This window comes from Perognathus longimembris, chromosome 9 (assembly GCF_023159225.1).
Source record: "Perognathus longimembris pacificus isolate PPM17 chromosome 9, ASM2315922v1, whole genome shotgun sequence".
Classification (NCBI taxonomy): Eukaryota; Metazoa; Chordata; class Mammalia; order Rodentia; family Heteromyidae; genus Perognathus; species Perognathus longimembris.
Genome location: NC_063169.1, coordinates 61734483 through 61747324, shown reverse-complemented (window position 1 = coordinate 61747324; position 12842 = coordinate 61734483). Strand labels below are relative to the sequence as shown.

Below are 12842 nucleotides of genomic sequence, written 5' to 3'. Positions count from 1 at the left end.
CTTGAATTTCTAGCCTTCTGATCTCCATCTTCTAAAGTAGCTGAGGTTACAGGCGTGTGCCACCATGCCCGCTCATTGCTATTTATCTTTTTGATTGGAAAGTAAAACCTACGAAGAAGATTTTGTTTGTCGTGAGACACGAGCCACTTTTAATTTTATTTAATCTTGGTATATTCCCTACCATTTGAAACATATAACTAGACTGCATTTTATCAGTAGAGAGCAAATCACATGAATCCCAGTAAAGCACTAAGCATGCATGGTAGAAGCTTCAGCATAAGAAGAATAAAAATCTGGCTGGTTTTTATCACAGCTATACTCAGCGTTGCTCCTGAGAGCATATCAGTTTCCTTTCCTGAAAGAACTGCATAGCTGTGGCCATCTCTCTATTTTTTTATCTTTAAATTAAAAACCAAACTTTCCCCTGAGGAAGAGGAAAAAAAAAATACTTTCCTTTTTTTTTTAACAAAAAAAAGACTGACTGCATAAAATTATTGGTTTATGAATCAATAAAATTTGATATTCAAATAAAACAATTTAAATCTTCCAGGAAATTCTGCAACACTTCATCTCAGATGGGTATTTTAGCTGACACATGATCATAAAGACTATAAAGCATGAAATGTTCATTTTACAGTTTCATGGCAAAATATATAAGGGACAGCCAAACTGTGTCAAAATCACCTATAAGCTGGGCATCGGTGGCTCATGCCTGTAACCCTAGCTACTCAGGAGGCTGAGATCTGAGGATGACAGCTTTGAGCCAGCCCAGGCAGAAAAGTCCGTGAGACTCTTATTTCCAATTAAAAGAAGCTAGAAGTAGAGGAGTGCTAGCCTTGACTAAAAAAGCCAAGTGAGAGTTCAAAAGGACCTGAGTTGAAGCCCAAGTATGGACATCCCCACAATATCACATATAATATGAGGAACTGAACTTAAAGGAACAAACTAGACCCAGAAGTAGGGAGGTGGTAAGCCTGGCTCATGGGGGTCTGGTTGGCCGTCACACTAGTTAGACTGGGCTTATTCCTTGACATATCCCGTCAGAAAGACCTACACGTAAGCCTTCGGGGTGGGAGGGCATGCACTAGGCTCCAAATAAGACGACTGGTCATTAAGACATGGTAGCATGTAGTCTTGGTTTCCAAACCACACGGACCCTCTAGGCCCCATGACACGTGCAGTAGTTGTGTGCACTTGTCTTGAGGTGAAGAAAGGTTCGTGGACACCGATGATTTCTACAGAAACCGAACTCATCTGGGTGAAGAATATGGGAAGGACCCTGGCGGCAAAGGCATTTAGGAAGGGCGCTGCTTCAAGGAGATAAGAGGCCAGAGGGGTCATCAGATGCATTTTCCTATGAAACGATGGGATGTCTTTAAATGGGTGCAATAGAGGTTGGGTGTGGCAGCTCCTATCTGTAATCCCAGGTACTCAGAAGGCGACATTGGGAGGATCGCAGTTAGAGGCCAAAAAAATTCAAGCACGACCCTATCTTTTTGGATTGGTGATGCACAACCATCTTCCCTGCTACTTGGGGGGCCACAGGTAGGTCATGGTTTGAAATCAGCTGTGGGCGAAAACACGAGACCCTATCTGAAACAACACACAACGGGAAACTGAAAGTTTAAAAAAGAGGCTCCTAAATAGTAGAGTATAAGCCTAGCAAGTATGAAGATCCTAAGTTCAAATTCTACTGCCAAAATATAAATAAATAAAAAAGAATACAACCTTTTTTCCCCAAAACTGACTTAAGCTACATGGAAAACTCTTGTGATCCATCATGGCTCAAATCCCAACCGACTGTTTCCCTCCAACTCTACTCACCACCGGATCGGAGTTATTCGTGCCAACGTGCAGGGAACGGTTCGTCAGGTCAAATCCTCCGAAACTGCAGGTTCTCTGTGGAAAGGAGAGGGCATGGCAGGAAGTTACACTCAAGTCCACCACGCTCATGCCCACACCCTTCCCCTCCACTGGACATCGCTCAGTCACAAAAACGTGAACGGGATGGAAGGAGGCGACGAGAAATGATGAGAAAGAGCACGCACGTCATCAGGAAACCCCACTGATCCTGTGCTTTCAAGGAACTTGCCTACCACCTACCACCGGGGTCTAGAATCCAGAGAAAGTGGTTCCTTAATAGACACACAGCCCAGAATTCCTCCTCCAGCTCAGAGCTGGAAGACTCCCTGTCTCCTAGCATAGGCCTTCTTCCTCTTCAGCCTCCCCAACGGCAGCTCCACACGACAGACACAATAAAAGCGTGTCGCCCAGTAGTTTTCTTGGTTGTTGTTCTTTCATTTTTCTCTAGGTGCTAAGCTTGAACTCAGGACCTGGGCACTGTCCCTTAGCTTTTTTTTTGTCCAAGGCTGATCCTCTACCACTTGAGCTGACATTTTGGAAGTCCAGAGATCAGAGTCTGATGGACTTTCCTTCCCAGACTGGCTTCAAACCTCGATGCTCACATCTTAGTCTTCTGAGCAGCAGGATTATAGGTGTGGGCCACCAACTCCCAGTCTCATTTAGTGGTCTTGAGAACTCAATCCTCCTGAGTCCTGTGCTCAGTCACTGACAGCAGGCTTTTCTAAAAGACTTTTGTTTTGTTTAGTTTTAAATGGCTGGGACAGGAGGAAAGGAGTTCTGTTTATAGCAGTCGAGGCAGGTCAAGATTTCTCATCAGCTCCTTCTTCATCCTGGCCAAAAATGCTAATAACTTTCCCATCTCACTACCAGCTAAATTAATTATAATTCTTTTTCTCGTGGAAGATAGAGTTAAAATACCACATTTGCCCAGAAAATTTTAAAAAGATACTACCTTTGATCACATTCATTTTAATAGAAAAAAATGCAGATATTATTCAAATGAAAGCTTTGTTGTCTTTTTGATTGGTTTCAAACTTGATGGAGCTGCTTCTGTTTCAGTCTTTTTGTATTTTCAGAACGGAGATTAAATTTCTTTTGTTTATCTAGCAAAAGCCACTCATTGGCTCCTCTTGCCACAACCCCTCTCCACCCCCTCACCCCCCCCCCCAACTCTTTGGCACACTTTTTTCTCTCTCTCTTGTAACTAATGTTCTATTTAAAGCAATTGCTAATAAAAGCTAAGCAGCAGATTTGGGCACCAATATTTTGTATCACCTATTTCCCAGAGAACTCTAGTTCATAGTTATTAAATCAAAGAAAGGAACAGAAAAATACAATGCATACTTGAAACATTGCTTATATGAAATAAATCTACTTTAGACATATACTAATTTACTGCAATGAGAAGGTAGAAGCAACCTGCAAGATTAACTAGGCTGCTGAAAGAGGACACAGACAGGCCCAAGTTCTGATTATATCAATCTCTTGCTGTGTCACCCCAATTCAAATGCTAAACCTCTTTGAACCTCTTCATCTGTAGTGAAGTAGCACTGACTATATTTGAAGATCACGAGTGAACTTCCTGGCATAAATACACACTCACTGGGTACTGGTTTCTTAGCTGACTTTTCATTACGGCTATGCTGAGAATTTGGTAGCTCACACTGCTGATCTTTATGGCTTAGTCAAAGTTATAAATATGCAAACAAAGGGGCGGACATTCTAGGCTTTGTAACTTGGGAGGTCATCCTTCCAAGAGGACATGATGGGAAAAGGCAGATACCCCCTGCTTAGGATGCCCCAGAGCTGTTCCTTACCAGCAGGTTGCTTCTGTTTTAAGTGATGTACCACTGGCTGGTTTGCCAGTGGATACAACCCCAATTTTATATTCAATAGCAACATCTAATTTCCTTTCATCTAATTTCAACTTAACTAGCTGTAGAATGTAATCCATAAAAAGAGAAAAATCCCTGTACAAAAATTTAACACTAGCTTTCCCTTTCTAACATACAATGCCAAATACATTTGGGAGTTTTGCAAAGTCTGTGACTTTGTTCTAGTTCCTTTCGGGTGACTCAGGGCTTTGTAGACACAGTATGGCACCCAGATGTCGTGTTACTGTATGTTTTTTGCATGTCCCTGCGTTAAACAGCCTCTCCTGCAACACAGCACATTATTTCTGAAACATATGAAATAACCGACAAAGAATTTATGTGGAAACTGGACTGTTATAAATTAGAAGCTTGTTTAAGTTTTCATATGCCTGTTGTGTGCATTTATGCCTAAAATAAAGAACATAAAGAAAGGGCTGTCTTCCAGCGATGGGTTAAGATATCTGGAAATGATTGCTCTTTATCAATGGAGAACCAACAAAAAAAATGAACAATAAACAGTTCTTGAATGAATCCTCAGTTTCTTCTAATAAGATCAAATATTTCTCCAAGTAGCATTCCTTCTGAAGGGAAATCAAATTGTAAATGAAGATATTAAAAGAAAAACAAACCAATCTCTGATTTTGGTGATCTACACGAATGCAGTATAAGTGAATTTTTTTTTTCTGTTTTCTTTAGTTCACACATTTCTTGCACAGCAACTCTAAACACATTTCAGACAGATTGTAGAGATGGACTGAGCTGGTCGATGAGATGGTCATGCAGTTGGAAACATGTTTCTGGGCGAGTTGAATTTTAAAAATGGACAAAATTTCAAATGTCATGCATGTCTGTTCTTCCAAACAAAAAAAATTGAATGACCAAATAAAAAGCAAGACAGGTGACCATTTCCAGTAAATACAAAGCGTTATCATTTCCCTGGAGTTTCATCAAGCAAAATATGGCATTTTTCAAAGACAAAAAAAAAAAAAAAAGATCAAGGTAAAGAGGAAAGGAAATTGTGCAAGTTGAGGGGAGTAAAAGGAAGGGAATACAGAGCAAGAAGAATGGAAAAGAACTTCTCAAAGATATAAAGTAATATGGTTTAAGTCTTGGCAGAAACAAAGCTGTAGAGCTGGGTGTGTGGCTCAGTGGTAGAGCACTTGCTTATTCCACATGGGGCCCTAGGTTCAAGCCTCAGAACAAACCAGCAAAAAGCCCTAGCATTAAAAATGTATTTCCTCATACATTCTCTGGATAATCAGAATATTCAGTTTTGTTTTCCTGATTATGCAACTGTACTTAGGAAACTTGCTATGTGCAAATTTCTAATTTAGAAGGAATTAATAACCATCCAGGACTGGCTCTTGCATCTTAAAAAAATGCCTAGTTCAGACTGACTCTCAGCAATGTAAATAAACTAAGAATCCATTTAGAGATTAAATAGTGTCACCTTCAGCGAATGGGACTCAGTGCTCAGGCACGAGCTGGCCGGGGTGTTAATTCTCCACACTGGCCCACCAATGTGAATTCACAAAGATTTCAGAACTATCACTTCTTGAATAATGGTCCTGATTAATTCATATTATTTATCTAGCAATAAATAACACGAGAAGCTCATGAGCAATTCAAGGCACTTCCAAGGAGATAACTTCTCCATGTTCTATAATTTAAACTCACAGAGTCATCAGTGAACAAGAAAGTGGCTGTATTCTATCCAGGTTATGTACAGAGCAGATGAACTGGGCATCACACTGTGAAAGCTGGGGAAAAAAAAGACATTGAGACTGGCCTTTTACAAAATATATGTGGATCCGAGCAGACCAGAGGCTGAAGGGGCAACAAAGAGATTTCTCTTTTTTCAAAACCAAACCCAGCAAAAACTACTGCCACAGTGTAGAAAAAGAGCCAGAAGAAAAGTTTCTGTGACAGACGAATAGTATTAAAAGTGTTACAAGAACCACAGGAATGTGAGAAGATAGAAAATAAGATCCACAAAGAAAGTGGGCTCATGAGAGAGTACTTAGGAATCCCCAGAGGTAGGAAAGACCCAAGGACCCTTTCAGCACAGAGAAGATCATTCTAAGGATAGCATTGACCAATCAGTTTCCTTTCTCACAAAAGCAGGGCTGGATTGAATGCATTTAAATTACAGTAATCGTCCGGGGAAGAACATCCTATTCATGAGCGTGAAGGAAGCCTGGGAAAAGCCACTATGGAAGCGGATTCTTCTAAAGGTTCTTTCAGACCTTTCAAAGGGGCTCCGGGCCAGCAGCCCCGGGTGGACGAAACAAGGTGCCAGCAGGCCTCTGCCAGGTCCTCTGTGCCATTTTACAGGGGCTGCTGTGCAAGCTAAGCGCTAGGTGGGCATTGCAAGGGGGAAATGATCTGCATTCTAAAGCTGGCCCTAGGCATGCCCCGAGCAGAAATCGCACCACTTCTCTCGGATCGCTCATTAAAATAGAAAAAAAAAAATACTTTATTATTTGAAAGGCAGGGCATTGTTCCTTGCTACGCATGGAAACAAATGCTTTAAAATATAAGAACACTAAATTTACTGAAGTAAAACCGGCCTCTGCCCTGTTAGCCTTTGGAACTTTCTGCTTGCCTCTACTAAGAACAGACTTGGCGTTTCCAATCACCGACCGTTACTGGTGATGGCAGAGACTCTGCGAGCTCGCTGCCATTGTTTTCATTAACTGAAGGAGCAAAGCAACTCTTTTGAAGGGCAAAATGTCCTTGCGTTCTGAATCAGTTTCTAATTGAGGTCAAGTGATGAGAAGGAGGTGGCCAGGCCCCAGCCTATACCCTGGACGGCCCTCTGGATGGGTCTCAAGGCTCCATTTAGATTACACATCCAGCTCACTTCAAATGGTCAGGATGAAAAAGGAAGTGAAAGACCACTATTAAAGGAAGCAGGTTAGGGGCCAGAGGAGATTGTCGGAAAGGTGCTCCTGAAGGAAGTGGGTTAGAGAGGAGGTGACCGTCAAGATAGAGAAGAAAGAGAAAGCCAAAATTGAAAAAAGTGGGTTAGAGACTGCAGGTGATGGTCAAGATGGAGAGGCAGGAGAAAATCAACACTGAAGGAAGTAGATTAGAGACTGGAGGTGACCGTCAAGATGGAGAGGGACCGAAAGAAGTAGGTTAGAGACTGAAGCAGACAGTCAAGATGGAGAGGGAAGAGAGAAAGTCAACACTGAAGGTAGTGGGTTAGAGAATAGAGCAGACAGTCAAGATGGAGAGGGAAGAGAGAAAGTCAACACTGAAGGTAGTGGGTTAGAGAAGGGAGGTGCCAGGTCAAGATGGAGAGGGAGGAGATGCATGGGGGAGAGGAGGGGAGGAGGCCGTAGAAGGGCCCGGCATGGCCGGGGTGAGGCGTGGGGAAGGCGGGCAGCTTGCCCAGGAGAGGAAGGCCACGATGCTTGATTGCACGCCAGGGAAATGACAAGGCGCGGCGCTGGCCACTCACGGACTTCTGGTGGATTCGCAAGAGCACCCGCTTGGTGCAGCGGTCCACGGTGGCCGCCCACTTCCTCTGCGCCTCCTGGTCCTCGTCCAGCAGGCAGCGCCGCAGGTCCTGCTTGTCGGCCTTGCGCAGGGTCCGCTCCGGCCCGGGGCGCACCAGCTGCGTCAGGTTCAGGTGGCTGTAGAGGCTGCGCTCCACCACGTAGGTGATATTGAACTCGCTGACGGCGGGGCGCCCGCGGCCGCGCCGTCCACCGCCGCCACCCGCCTTGGGCTTGGGCCGGGGCAGCGGCAGGTCGCCGGTGGAGCCATTCGCGCTTCGCCGGGAGGGGCGCGCACAGGGCGCGGCGCGGGCGCACGAGTGGCCGTGGCCGGCGTCCGTCTTCCTCCAGCGGATCTGCTTGCGCACGCTCTGCACCTCCTCCAGGGACACCAGCAAGTGGTGCCGGCGCCGGTGGTGGTCATAGAAGAAGACGCCGTCCGTACTTACCCCGTGGCTCAGCGAGCCCAGTCCCTTCTTCATCTCCCCGTCCGTCAGCGAGCGCGACACCTTCTGGGGCTTCTCTTCCTCCGGGTAGGAGAAGAAGGTCCCCATCTTCTTGGGGGGCTTGATCAGCCCCCGGCTCTCGCCTTTGCTGAAGGTCTTGACCAACTTGCGACCGGCTCCCCAGCTACTCTCCAGGCTGCTGGGGGACGGAGACGTGGTGAGGGAGTCCGCGTCCTCCTCCGGAGGCTTCTCTGGAGAGCCATCGAAGAAAAGGGGTTTCTTGTGTACTCCAGAGTAAAGGGCGGATCGCTCATCGAGGACCGGGGAGTTCTCAAACCCGTGCTCGTCCCCACCTGGAGGGAAAAACAACACGGATTCTCCGGTGAGTACGCAGGGCAGGACCTCACCACAACTCTCAACTCCCTGTCCTGACCAGCACCAGCCAGGGCACAGAGACGATCGGTAGCTCCCACCTGGAAGCTTAGCTATTTGGGTGGCTAGAGATCTGACGATCTGAGTTTGACAAATTTGGAGAGTCTTACCTCCCATTAACCAGCCACAAGCTGGACTGGAGGTGTGGTTCAAGTCGTAGAGTGCCAGCCAGGAAAGGGGAGAAAAGGTGAGAACACAAGGGTTCAAGACCCAGTACTAGCAACAAATACAAGACAAAAACACAAAAGCCAGGGCTCTCTCTGCCTGCCCTCATTAGGATTCTCTTCATAAACACAGCACCCGCTTAAACATGGCTATCACAAAAACATCAAACTATTACAAGCCTGTGGTTTCATACAAGCTTAATGTTAAAAAGCTGTGCTGTGTTTGTTTCTCCTTTAAACATCTCTGTAGACCAAACATCTTCCCAGGCCTATTATAAAATGCCATTTGCAAAGTCAAAGCCAATCATTATCACCGTAGGCCTTCGCATTGCAAAGTAATTGCCTCCCCAGTTTGTGAGTGCAAACCTCAGAAACCAGGAAGCAGCCTTTCCCCTTTGGAAAGGCCCAGCTCTCTGCTGACTCCGTGGCTTTTTATAGTCAGGGTGTGATGAATGTCAGGGATTTGAAAAAAATATTTATTGGTAGATATGCCATTTAAGTGATTAAATCTCCAGGACAATTTGGGTGGGGAAACACCATAAAGAGTTATTCTTACAGTTGTGATTGACAAATGGTCTCCCAGTTGACAGGCTAAACACAACCGAGCTGGAGATATTCCCCGTCCACTTGGGCTCTGGCGGAAGCAGCAAGGGCGTTCGAGGGCCTGGACACGCAAGCAGTTGGAGTGTTCCACTTTGTCTCAGGGATTCCAACCCTTGAAGCCTGCCCTGGAGGCAGGTATTGAGCCAAGCCCTCCAGAGCCCAGTGGAAAAGCCTGGACGCGCTGGCAGGAAAATGGAGTTCTTTTCTGTGTGTGTTATGTGAACAGATGTAGAGGAGAAGTAGGTCAGGCTGTGGGTGTAGCAATCCCAGCTGGCTGCGTGTCCTTAATTATAAGGAAACTTTGGAGCTTTGCAGCTTTCCACCAGCTGAATCGTGAAAAGGGAAAAAATACAAAGTTCCCTGGAACAGAAGCGCACCATTAAATATATCAGCCAGGAGAAAGGTGCCAGTGTAGGGGGAAATGTCAGAGAAAAAGAGGAGGAGGCCCAACTCAGAGGTGGAGAGGTGATTGGAATGGTAGCAGTCTTGGAGCTTTTAAGTTGGTTACTTTTTCTAATGGATGGGAATTAGAGCTTAAAAAAAATAAAACCAACAGAGAAAAACAAACTGCTGGTATGAACTTCAACCCAAGATGAGCTTCCTATTCATGTCCAAGAGATAGTGGGAGGGCCGGGAGGGAAGAAGCAAGGAAGGGCAGTTCCAAGCTATATCCAGTCCGAAGTTCCCTGCAGAACTTCCCAGGGATCTTTCAGGAGAGCTTAAAAAAAACAACAGAGGGTACTAGGATCTTACAAGGCTGAACACTAGTCGTTCATGCCTGTATTCCTAAGTTAGTCAGGAGGCTGAGATCTGAGGATGATGATTCAAAGCCAGTTAAATCCATGAAGTTCCTTTCTCCAATTAGCCACCAAAAAGCCAGGGCATGGCTCAAGTGGTAGCGTGCTAGCCTTGCGTGAAAGAGCCAAAGGAAGAGCAAGAGGCCACCAAGGTCAAGTCCCAGTACTGACATACCAAAGCGGGGGGGGGGGGGGGGGGAGATCATATGCAGTGTCTAATCATCATGGAGCCTTCTTGCTCCTTACTTAAGACAGACACCGGACTAACAGCAGTGAAGACCAAGAGTCTTCATGTAGGTAGACATGAAAATGCACATTCTTCTCCAGAGAGGCCACACTCCCAGGAAGGAGGGACTGGGCCAAGACAAGGTGCAGCCTGGTGGCAGAGGCCCAGCCGTTGGGCACCTTCGTGGTTTTTATGAAGCCCAGGTGCTCTGGTGCTATGCGAGCCCTTGCTTCTCGAAAGACATGTCCCTGCCCAGTGGTGCGGACATCTGGGCTGCGTTTGAGGCTGTCATCATGATTGCATACCTTCAGGCTCACATCTGGGTCTGGAACCAGCCACAGCACACATGTCCGTGCCATATGTGGGCCTGTTCTCTGCAGCTGGACAGGCGGGGTTGGGAGGAAAAGGAGGAAAATGGCATTGGCCATGGCTGTGCCGGGCCATGTCCACTGTGGGCTCTGCTGCCAGTGCTGACCAGTGGCCTGAATGCTGGCCCTGACGTGGGCTTCTCTCTCGGGACTTAGAGCATGACTCTTCTATTCCCCTCTGACCAAAAGGGACAACTGAGTTCCCAGAGGAAAGACAGCAAGATCAATGCACTGCCTCCCATGCGGTGAGATTCGTTTCACAGCGGCCTTGCCTGTCCTATGTGGATGAGGACAGAATGCCCAGAGAAAGGTAATGCTGAGCATAGGTGGCAACTTAATGGCTTATATAAGCTCTGGATCCCAGCTCTGACTCTGTTTTTACCAGACCTGTGGCCTTGGGCATATACTAATCTCTTTGAGCCTCTTCATGCCTTCCTATCTTGACCTAACACCCCCAACAAGGCAGCCCTTGGGGCAATATTTACTGAAGAGACACATGGAGGTCCACCTCACAGAAGCTGATGACTTGTAATGGGGTTAGAAGAGCTGCTGCACTGGGGAAGGGGGAGTCATATCTAAGGACAAGAGGCAAAAACAGGCAGAGGAAGGGAACGGAGCAGGCTGTGTTAAACACTGCACAGGGCCATAAAATGGGGAGATGGATTTGAAACCTAAAGTTAAGTTAAAGAGAGTGAGACTGGGTGCAGAGCACTAACATAGGATGCCCTAAACGAAGTACTCCCAGTGCGAGGACTGAACTCTAGTTGGCTGGCTGATTTCCTCTGTGTCCCAATTTCCTTGTTTGGGAAAGGGGGATGGAGTAAGCGGCTATCTCTGGTGGGTATTTTAGGGATGATATACTTAAAGGGAATATAAATTCTAAAAGTGTTCAGAGCCATTCCAGCACACAGGATAGGAGGCTCTTCGTAAGTGATGATTATTGACACAAGCATGCAAGAGGTCAGGGACGGGGGCAGATCTCTGCGAGTCCAAGCATGGGAAGAGAGGATCCCGAGGACCAATGCCATCTCTCTCCTGCATGCCTGTTCTTCCACCAGGAAGGGGCCTGGGCTGTATGGGTGGGGAGGGTGGGGGACAACAGCCCAGAGCAAATGTCCTGAGCTATCCCCACAGGTGGTCCCTCTCCTGGTAGGACAGTCAAGTCAGCCCCCCTCCCCTTCCAACTCATCTGCTAATGGAGTGTGACTTGAACCTCGAACTCACTGAGGCCATCTTCCATCTGTGACATCTAACTCATTCTCAGATGAAATTATAGCCACTTTTCACCTTTTGCAGTACCTCTGGTGGTGCCTGGATTTCCTTTATTAAACTAGATCTCTCAGATAGTTGAGCGATGTACTCTGCGTTAACAAGCAAACTGGGGCTTTTCTGTGTCTTTAAAAGGCAATGTTGGTGAAACACTCCTCTGAGACACCTAGCCTTTGCTTGTGAAGGGAATGACTCTGCAGCTGGTCCTTCACCCACTTTTTCCCGTTTATGGACCAGATCCACCAATCCGTTTGTGATAGCTGGGATGTGGTTTGAGCATGTGAGCGGGAGGTGTGTTTTAGAGGTGTGCCCTCGGTGTTGCCAACACAGCACCTCATGCTCAATGTGTGAGGCAATCACAGTATATTCTATACCCATGGCAGACAGGCAGATGTGAAAACACCCCAAACTGGGTGTTTTGGAGAGAGAGAGAGGGAAGGGGTGGCATTGTCCAAAAGGAAATGTACTCTTGGGGCTGCGAATATGGCCTGGTGGTAGAGTGCTTGCCTCCTATACATGAAGCCCTAGGTTCGATTCCTCAGCACCACATATATAGAAAACCCAGAAGTGGTGCTGTGGCTCAAGAGGTAGAGTGCTAGCCTTGAGCAAAAAGAGGGCAGGGCCCTGAGTTCAAGCTCCAGGACTGGCAAAAAGACAGAAAAAAAAGAAATGTACTTTCCCTGACTTATGTAACTGTAATCCTTCTGTACATCATCTTTACAATAACCGTACTTTTTTAAAAAAAAATTTGAATGTAAAATCAACATTGCTCTCAAATGAAAACAAAATTACCATGCCAAATGATACCCAAATGCCACGCAAGGATTAAAGATAATTAAGTTTATAAACTTAGCCATAAAGCTGCTCTTTCTTGTCAATGCCTTCCCACCTTTCTTCCCTTCCTTTCTATCCCCCTTCCTCCTTCCTTCTTCTCCTTCCCTCCCGCCCTTCACAGTACCTCCTGACAGGTTATACCAGAAGACTTAGATTAACAAACAATAACAAAACTAGCAACCAAGAGTGATAAAACGAAAATCCTCTCTTTGCAAATAAGGAGAAATTTCACCTCCCTACCCAACTTGAGTTCATTTATACAAAATGGCCTCCACAACAATAATTGTAAAACCTGCAGGTTTTACACTTAAGACATTTTAAACAAGTAGTTTGCTTTTATTGTGTGAAGGCATACTCTTTCCAGGTTTCTTTTTTTTGCTAATTTGTTCATGACCATCTTCCAAATAGAAACATATTAGAGGAGGGCAAGGTTTGCGATACTGGGTCTCATTATGCAGAGCAG

The 12842-nt window shown here is 46.0% G+C and overlaps 1 protein-coding gene and 1 long non-coding RNA gene across 5 annotated transcripts in view; one reads left to right on the top strand and one right to left on the bottom strand.

Annotated features, from left to right (window-relative positions):
• Sash1 (SAM and SH3 domain containing 1) overlaps positions 1 to 12842 on the bottom strand; it is a 154894-nt gene that overhangs the window by 21053 nt on the left and 120999 nt on the right. For all 4 annotated transcript variants that reach the window (XM_048354259.1, XM_048354260.1, XM_048354262.1 and 1 more), the window contains 2 exons: positions 7690 to 8039; positions 1825 to 1899 (listed from right to left, as the gene is read on the bottom strand). In XM_048354259.1, the coding sequence (XP_048210216.1) occupies positions 1825 to 1899; positions 7690 to 8039 (425 nt within the window). The remainder of the gene's footprint in view (positions 1 to 1824; positions 1900 to 7689; positions 8040 to 12842) is intronic.
• On the top strand, positions 6561 to 7683 carry LOC125357385. The gene is made up of 3 exons (XR_007212138.1): positions 6561 to 6713; positions 6796 to 6847; positions 7031 to 7683. It is a non-coding gene; the product is annotated as an uncharacterized LOC125357385 (long non-coding RNA).